Source organism: Prunus dulcis, chromosome 4, assembly GCF_902201215.1.
Source record: "Prunus dulcis chromosome 4, ALMONDv2, whole genome shotgun sequence".
Taxonomy (NCBI): Eukaryota; Viridiplantae; Streptophyta; class Magnoliopsida; order Rosales; family Rosaceae; genus Prunus; species Prunus dulcis.
Genome location: NC_047653.1, coordinates 7,308,499 through 7,316,922, shown reverse-complemented (window position 1 = coordinate 7,316,922; position 8,424 = coordinate 7,308,499). Strand labels below are relative to the sequence as shown.

Sequence of the window (8,424 nt, the reverse complement as noted above, 5' to 3'; positions counted from 1 at the left end):
CGTAAAGCTCGACAGCGAAATGCACTTTAATTTTCTTTAATTTCATTGAGTTTAAACTGTAAAGTAATACAACCTGTCGGTCATTCATTGAAGTAATTTACTATCACCATCTTTTCTTCTTTTTTTTTCTTTTTTTTCTTTTTACAATTACATAATTACATTTGTGAACTGTGATTATCAAGAGGAGGAGAAAGGGTGGGGAGACAAAAAAGACCAAACACCAAATACACTTTATGCTGAAAGAAACACTAGTGTGGGTAGGCAGAGGAGAGAGAGAGAGCTTGGATTCCACAAGCATATCAATCAAAGTGGATGCATTCAAGCTGTTGTGTGGGCCATAAAGAAACCTCCTTGGTAGCCAAAACATATCTCATTCATTTGTTGGGAAACAGCTACACATTATACACTTTTTTGATCCCTTTTGTTTTTCAGCTCCAAATATTCATTCATTTTCCCATATCCCTGCATCCTTCCTTTGCCTCTAACCTGAGGCCCTTACTCAGCGCTGATACTTAACTCTCCTATTTTTTGCTGCAACATATAAGAACTTTTTAGTAATAATTCAAGAGGAACGCTTATGAGTGTCTTAGAAAAATTTAAAGCAATCAAAAAAGAAAATTACAGTGATTATTATCCTCTCTTTTGAAAGAATAGAATAAAGTCAAACTCCCCATTTCAAAATTTCAATGGCACTACCCTCTCCACTTTGTTACTTGCATAAGGAACCCTGCTTTATTCTTAATTTTATTGTAATCAAAGAGAATCATCTTTTCAATCTTAATATTAACCCATCCACCATCTCAGTTTGTGATCTTGACAACTCATGATTCTCAGTTCCTCTCCATGCATTCACCAAAGCAGTTCCAATAACAATAGAAAACTAGGAAAGAATTTTGATTAGCTGAAAAAAATCAAGAGAATGGATGCGAAGCGTATACCTGCAGATCATAGTAAGGTGTAGCCTGCCTGATCCTCTTCTCCTGCATCACCTTCTGGCGGCTTTCGTAGAAATCAAAGTCGTCCAGTATTGATGTCTTTGACAGATGATTTTTAAATATGTTCAGCATTTCAATACCCTGAAGGAATTTCACCTGGAAATACAAGATAATCTCAGAGTTATGGTTCCTCTGACTGATCGACATCTGAAATAAGATATAACAGTAATATAAAATCAAACAACTAGTTGGAGATGCTCACCTCTTGCGTGTCTCTGCTATTGGTCACAGGCTTGTTCTCATTATTCTCAAGAATTATATGCCGTAACTGCGGGTTTGGGACGTCTTTTATGATATGCCACTTGACTGGGAAATAACCATTCCATTTATCCTGTTGCCAGAAATCCATGCTCTTATTAAAATCCACACGGCCAATCATCTCAGCTACTCCACAAAACTGACCACTTGCATTAACCTGAAACGCAGCACAGAGAAAGAAAGAGGGCATTAGTCACTCATTTCAGAGGCCAATAGCCTAAAAATGTGCAGTCGGAAACTCCTGCATCCAAATTAGGGTCAAATTCTAGAGCATACCGAAAAGAAAAGGAACACGGGACACTTGCAGCTTTTCTGTGCAACCTTCTCCTCTGCATCTTGATAAGCACTGTCCAGCCTCTTATTCCCATTAGGAGTACTAGCCCACACATTGTACTTGATGCTCTTATGAATATCATCCTCACTGTAAGACTTGATAACAAAGAAAAGTGCTTGGTCATATTTGGTTGGAAAGTCAGGAAGGTTATATTGATCCTTCCTGATGGCAGAGGCTATGCTGTCGCACTTTCCATTCTCCTTTTCTGCTCCAGACAACAATGCACCTTTAGGGTTGGTTGTTCTAGGGCCATGGTTCTTTTCATTAAACAAACTAATATCTCTAACACCATTAGCCTTACTTCTTGGTTTCAACTTCTCAGAGCCACCCCAACCCTTTGCATTTGCTTTTAAAGTTGGTGAATTGTTTGGATAGAGCAGTCCACCAGTCCCTTGGTTATAGACCGGAACCTTTGCCACAGAAAAGTATCCTTTGGCTAGTGCTTCTGATTGGATACTTGGGGCACGTACTGAAGCCTAAAAATCATCAGAAAACAATTATCAAAATTGCACAAGGTGAGGGCATAAGGCCAGCAGAAGAAAGAAAATATACTCTACCTTGTTCACTGGTTTTGGCTGATTTCGTGCACCATAACCTGATTGAACATCCAACGGTTTAGGAGATTTAAACAGTGGAGCACGATTGTGACTAGGGGAAGAGAAACTAGGTTTAGAGGGTGGTGTTTCTAAAACTCCATTGTAAGCATTTCCAAATGTTCCATCTCCAACAAGAGATGGATCCCACAAATAAGGTGATGGGACTAACTCCCCATAAGGAAGAAGAGAGGGGTTATATCCAGGGGAAATAGGAGCTTGGTACATGGGGCTGAGTGGGGGATACATCTGTTGACTAACATATTGTCCATCACTACCGACTGTAGTTATGGGCATGTATGGCGTGTAAGGATCGTAGCCAGGCTGAAATCCTGGCATCAAGTAGACAAAAGATCCATTATCTGCTTGCATGACCTAAATGAAGCAATAGTGATTATAAGATCAATTTGTTACAATAAGCTAAAGGCATGCTGAAATCTACAACTTGAACTCCAATATTCAAGCTATAGGAATCCAGATATATACTTCAATGTTGTTCATAGGCAATTGTGAAGAAGATAAAGGAGCTTACAGGGTATTGCATCTCCATCCCGGATCCGCCAACATAGTATCCTTGGTTTTCCATATCATAACCTGTAAACATGCTACTGTTAGATGTGAAAGTACTAATAGGATAAAAGTCATGGACTGTAAATGAAGAAGCTGCAGCAAACCTGGATACGTGTAGCCGTAATACGCAGTGGTTGGATAAGAAGTCACGGATTCATAATCTGCATCTGCATCTGCATCACCTTTCTTGACACTGGCAGTTGTATCTCCCACAGTTGATATGCATGATGCTGTATCAGATGGGCTTCCATCCTTGGAGAGGGCCTTAAGATGAACACAAACATACCCAAATTCACAAATTAGATATTATGAATTGCAAAAGAAACATAACCATGCTAATCTTGAATAGATATTAGATATGTAACACTGGTAATTGAATCTCAGCTGAAAATTTGAGCTTTAGGCCTAAAAACCAAGTACTTAATGAATTAAGGAGATTAAAATTTCTGTAAAATAGCTGTAATAATTGGAGGTATAAGATGAAACTGACAAGCGATTGTGTGAATTGAAATGAAGGAATGGAACAGTACCCGATTGGAATGGAAGAATTCAGTGGATTGAACATGTATTTCTTTTTCTTCTTCTTGTTTAATTGCTGATCATAGAAAATTGAAATACAGAGTTAAGGCTCAATCACCAGAAAAACACAAACTTCTTCCTTCACAAAATTCAGAGAAAAAAAAACAATAAAAGAAAAGAAGATTACAGTTGTGATGAGGGTGTTGAAATTGAGGAGCAGCCATGGCCTCCAAAGACAAAGAAAATCCTTTGAATCAATCAAATGAATCAAACTAAAAATAAAAACTTGAAAAATATATTTTTGGTGTGGATTAAAAACTGAAAAAGGGTATCCTATAATTTCTCAAAGGATATTATCTGTCTGTCTATCAATCTATCAATCTATCTAACTATGCAACAACACAACGAAACCGGCTATAAAAATGGCACTATATAATCTCTGTTGCCCGAACTCCAACAATTCCACTGCTGGTGTGCTGCTTTTACTCCTATTTCCACTTTTCTTTCTTTCTTTCTTTTGGGTTACAAAAAAAATATATTTATATGCTCTCAAAAACCAACAACAACAATCACAGAATCATAAACAGAGAGAGAGAGAGAGAGAGAGAGAGAGAGAGAGAGAGAGAGAGAGATTGAAAAAGAAGAAAGAGAAAATGGTTTGCTCAAACTTCAAAACAACAAGAACAAGAAGACCAAACAGCTAACAAAGACAGGGACAGAGTAAAGTCAACAACGACAACAAATTTATGGCAAACGGACGGTGTTGAGGCATCCACGTCCTCTTTTCTTTTTTGTAGCTAAATATTAATGGGAATAAAATTTATATTTAATGCATTTTCTATGCAATGTATATATTATTCTGGTTGTACTTTCTTCTGTTTACTACTGTTCTTGCCTATTTCTGGAATCTTTCTATTTTTTTTTTATCACCATCCTTTTTATGGGTTTAGTTACCATTCATAATCTCGTTCTCATTCATCCTATTATTATTATTTCTTTTTTCATCTCATTATTCATCAAATATGACAGTACTGCTTTTATTTATTCTATTATAATTAATTTCAGATATATTTTCTGTACCTATCTATCATCATGCGCGTCATCACCATTCACCAGTCCATGCACCCATTCATATCATAAAATATCAGTATCTCTATTTTCTTCTTCTTGTTTCTTTTTCTTTTTCGTGGTGAAATGAATACCATTCAATTCATTATGGTCTGTATAAAAACAATGGTTGCTCACGTCTCTTCCACCACCCACACCTTCTCTACTATGCTCTCTTCATTCCTCATCATCCATTTTTTTTATTTTCTTCTGCTCACTCTTTATCCAGTTTTGTGTTTATTTTTCTGGGGATTTTAGATATGTCTTGATAATCATTCATCTTCTACAAATTTATATTTTTATGAAGCTTGAAAAATAATGAAATATGGACCCAATTTCTCAAAGTGAATGATGATCTTATGGTCATCTGTGAGCATGAGATGAAAGTTGACACACGATCATTATTAATAGTTGGATCAAAATCGAATTGTATAGACATTAGTTTTAATAGAAAAAATACTTTCTTCAAATTTGAACCGGATTGGAGTTATACAATGAAGCGATATTAAATGTCACTAGATCAAATCATCATTGTCGACAAAGTTGGAATTAGAAGAGAAGCCGGAGCCTATGAGGTTTCATTGACCATGATTAGTAGTAACCATGTGTTCCAATATTCGTCAACCTACCTTCCTTAGTTTATTCGAATACTTAAAACGCATTGATCCACATGTCCCGGTTGAGATGCCTTCCTAAAACAGGCGCATTATCATTGGCCTTTATATATGCTCCTTTTTATCTGCTAAACCAGACTCATTTGATGCCACAAAAGATGCTTCAGCAAAAGCTCCTACTTTATTGAGAGAGAGAGAGAGAGAGAGAGAGTTCCTATGCAGCTATAAATTTCTAGTCATGCTGGAAACTGCAAAGAAATTTCATTGGAATATAGCAACTCGATCTTACCTAGAAATTAACACCAAGAAAAAGATATCACAACCCTCTTTTTTTGGAAAAGTTATCACAACCCTCTTTTTTTGGAAAAGTTTGGTTGAGTTCTTCTAACTTGCTGATCAAATAATTTTGGAAAGTCGTCGATCAAGAGTTTAAAAATGCAACAAGCAGGTGCAAGTGCAACATCAAATCATAGGGTTTGGATTAATATATTAAAAGATGGTATGGAATGGAGGTGGTGCAACTTGGACTTTGATATAAAATATAAAGGTACCACCATGCTTAAGGCTTCAGATTGGCATTGAATATTTGAAAATATTGTATTAAAACATACCTGAATTTAAGTTCAATAATTTAGTTTCAGCCAAAAAAATAAAAACAAGTTTAATAATTTAGTTAGTGTTTGGACATTTCTGAGAAGCCAGAGATCTAGAACTAGAAAGAAGGTCCCCAAAAAAAAAGGGGAGAGAGAGAGAGAGAGAGGGGCAAATATTGTCAAAGTTTTCTTAGTGGGTAAGGGTTCCTTCCCAGCCATCCATCCATCCATCCAAATTTCAACCATTTAAAACCATGGACGTTGGCCAGCCCCAATTTATTATGAACCCAATTTTTAAGAGAGCCTAGGGTGCCACGTCTGGCTTATAACAGATGGTGCGTGTGCAGATTCATCAACACAATATTGAATCTGGATAGTATACACATTTCAAACCATTTAAATTAGGTTTTTGTATTAAATTTGGATAAAACCATTGCAAAAAAATAAGGTGGAAAACAAACAAGCAAACCCTGAAACTGATCATTTTGGATTAAACATGTGCTGGTTAAACGGACTCAACCCTAATTAGTAAATTTGCCAACAAGGTGTAGCCTAGTGGAAAAAAATCTTAAGTTGGAGATCAGTGGTTTCTGGTTCAAACCTTTGTGGCACCTTGGCAGTTTGTGTGTGAAAACCCCCCCTCTCACTTCCTAACTTGACAAACAAAAAACCCTAATTAGCAAGTTGAATAATAATAATAATATTATAATAAATAAATTAAATTAAGCACCTTCATAGATGCATTTATGGGGAAATGCTTCAAATCCTCAAACATGTGTTTATCTTCTTCTCAATTATGTTTGCGTATGGATTATGTAAAGGTATTTTGAAGATGGTGTGATTTCGATTTGTAATAATAATATACAATGTTTAATTCCGCACGAAGACAAACACATCCGTTTACGTCCTTTAGCCAACACAAACTCATCCAATTAAGGTAAGGTTTAATAGCTGTCTTATATATATTTTTATTACTTTTCAACCCATCCAAAATGAGAAATGATGATTTATATGAACCGAAGGGTTACATGGTTTGGTTTATATATATAGAATTTTGTTTTGTGTTGTCGACATTGTCAATCGTACACAAAACTAAGCAAAGCCCCGATGACACCAAGAACCCCAAAATTATTTGAACTTTGACCACACCCTTGTCTTATCTTATGTATGCCATTGCCATGAGGCATGCAGTGTAAATGCACCAAACAATTTGATCAATACACACCAACACCTAATAGCCCTCCAGTCAACTCAACCAGAATTGGGGGTTTTTTATATTTAATTTATTTATAATTTTGTGAATTTTTATCAGTATACTAAGCCGACATGGGAAAGTCCTAATCAAATTGTTAGGTGTTGAACAAAAATGGGAAAGATAGAGTTGTCACTACCCCTTTCCTTGGATCGCTTTCCATTTAGCAAATATCGGCCAAGCCTGGAGAACTGTTGTTGAGCCCCAAAGTATTGCAGCCAGACTCAACTTTTGGGCCAAACTATTAAATTTACTCCCAAAGCTCAACCCATTTGAATACTTTTATTGTGCGAAGTAGAGCTCTTGTGCTCAAGCATCAATTAGTTAGTAAGTTTATATTACGCTAATCACTCACTTGGACTCATTCTATGCAGTATAACACATACACATTATTTGTTCATGTTTACATCCACATCGAATCATTTCCGATAAAATTCACTCAAGTTGAAAAGTATTTAATTATCTGACTGTGATTCACATAAATAGACAAACACAATATTTTCAATCAACGATGAAAGATATTCAAGATAATGAGAAAATAAATAAACAATTTCTTCTAAGATGAGTAAATATTTACGATGATGATCTTTAGTGAGAACCTAAAAAATGAACATTTCTAATAATGAAATTACAATATGGAGTATGTCACAATGAGTGGTTAGTATCATATTAACTTACTAATTAGTTAATGCTTTAACGTTACTGATTGTAATTTCCTTGTCGTCAATGAATGGTGTAGGTAAAAGCCTCATATTATGCCTGCATGTTTGCTGTAATTTTCCTTGTCAGTCAGTCAACACAACGAATTGATATTTTCAACAGACTTAGCAGCAATGCTTGAAAAGTGCAAGTGCAAACCATGAAATTTAGAAACAACATTAGACTGTAAACTCACCAACCAGTTGTATATATAAAACTACAGGTCGTTTGTATGCCTCCTTGCAGAAGTAGTCAAACCATTGGCTGAATTGATGTGAATCTTCACCATCCAAATTTATGCTGAATATCAATATGAACAATTTTCCTCAAAAATTTGTCCAAATCATGCCCCATATTTCTGGCTTTGTATCGTATGGCAATCAAGCCATTCACAAACTTGGTCTGAGAGTTGCGAGCAAATTTCGCTCATCCACTCTTTTTACATGGTTTGAAGAACCAAAAGACTTGGAATAATGATTTGCACAAAAGCACGACAGCTTTTCTTTAAAACGGACTCATGAGGCCATGACCAGAAAGATCCAATTGTTTTCAAGAGGCCCACTTTTGTTTTCCACCACAAGAGGACCCAAACCCATTTCAATAGAGGAGCTTCTAAATACACCCAACAATGTGATCAATAACACACCAAACAGAGGAAAAAAAAAATTCAAAATTTTCCCATTTGTGCTTATGGGTGTGTATGTATGCAAATGTGGTAACTTATCTTCTCCTTCTTTTCAGGCCAAAGAATAAAATAAAAATCTCTGTTGTCCTTCGTAAATATTGACTTGATTATATAACGAGTCGCTTTCGCATTGAGTTATTTGTAACATAGTCTCTTGATTCATCTATTTGGAAGAGTTGAAGTTGATTGTACGAGCATCTTACCT

At 35.9% G+C, this 8,424-nt stretch overlaps 1 protein-coding gene across 2 annotated transcripts; it reads right to left on the bottom strand.

Annotated features, from left to right (window-relative positions):
• Window positions 1-20: 20 nt before the first annotated feature.
• LOC117625710 (YTH domain-containing protein ECT2) lies at window positions 21-3,851 on the bottom strand. Of its 2 annotated transcripts, XM_034357244.1 has the most exons (10): window positions 3,457-3,851; window positions 3,281-3,345; window positions 2,855-3,014; window positions 2,713-2,774; window positions 2,145-2,555; window positions 1,889-2,063; window positions 1,530-1,792; window positions 1,198-1,410; window positions 939-1,091; window positions 300-531 (listed from the first exon to the last, which is right to left on the bottom strand). In XM_034357244.1, the coding sequence occupies exons 1-10, from the start codon at window positions 3,491-3,493 to the stop codon at window positions 496-498; spliced, it is 1,575 nt and encodes a 524-aa protein (XP_034213135.1). In that variant the 5' UTR covers window positions 3,494-3,851; the 3' UTR covers window positions 300-495. The 2 variants fall into 2 exon arrangements, with proteins under 2 accessions (XP_034213134.1, XP_034213135.1); XM_034357243.1 differs by having other exon boundaries at window positions 21-531; window positions 1,530-2,063.
• Window positions 3,852-8,424: the final 4,573 nt, after the last annotated feature.

What these genes read in the sequence shown, in the direction of transcription:
- LOC117625710 (XM_034357243.1), bottom strand. Translation starts at nt 3,493, where the DNA reads ATGGCTGCTCCTCAATTTCAACACCCTCATCACAACT. An exon ending in AATTCTTCCATTCCAATCGG is followed by an intron (nt 3,015 to 3,280) that starts GTACTGTTCCAT and finishes GTTCATCTTAAG; the next exon opens with GCCCTCTCCAAGGATGGAAG. An exon ending in GGATGGAGATGCAATACCCT is followed by an intron (nt 2,556 to 2,712) that starts GTAAGCTCCTTT and finishes TGCTTCATTTAG; the next exon opens with GTCATGCAAGCAGATAATGG.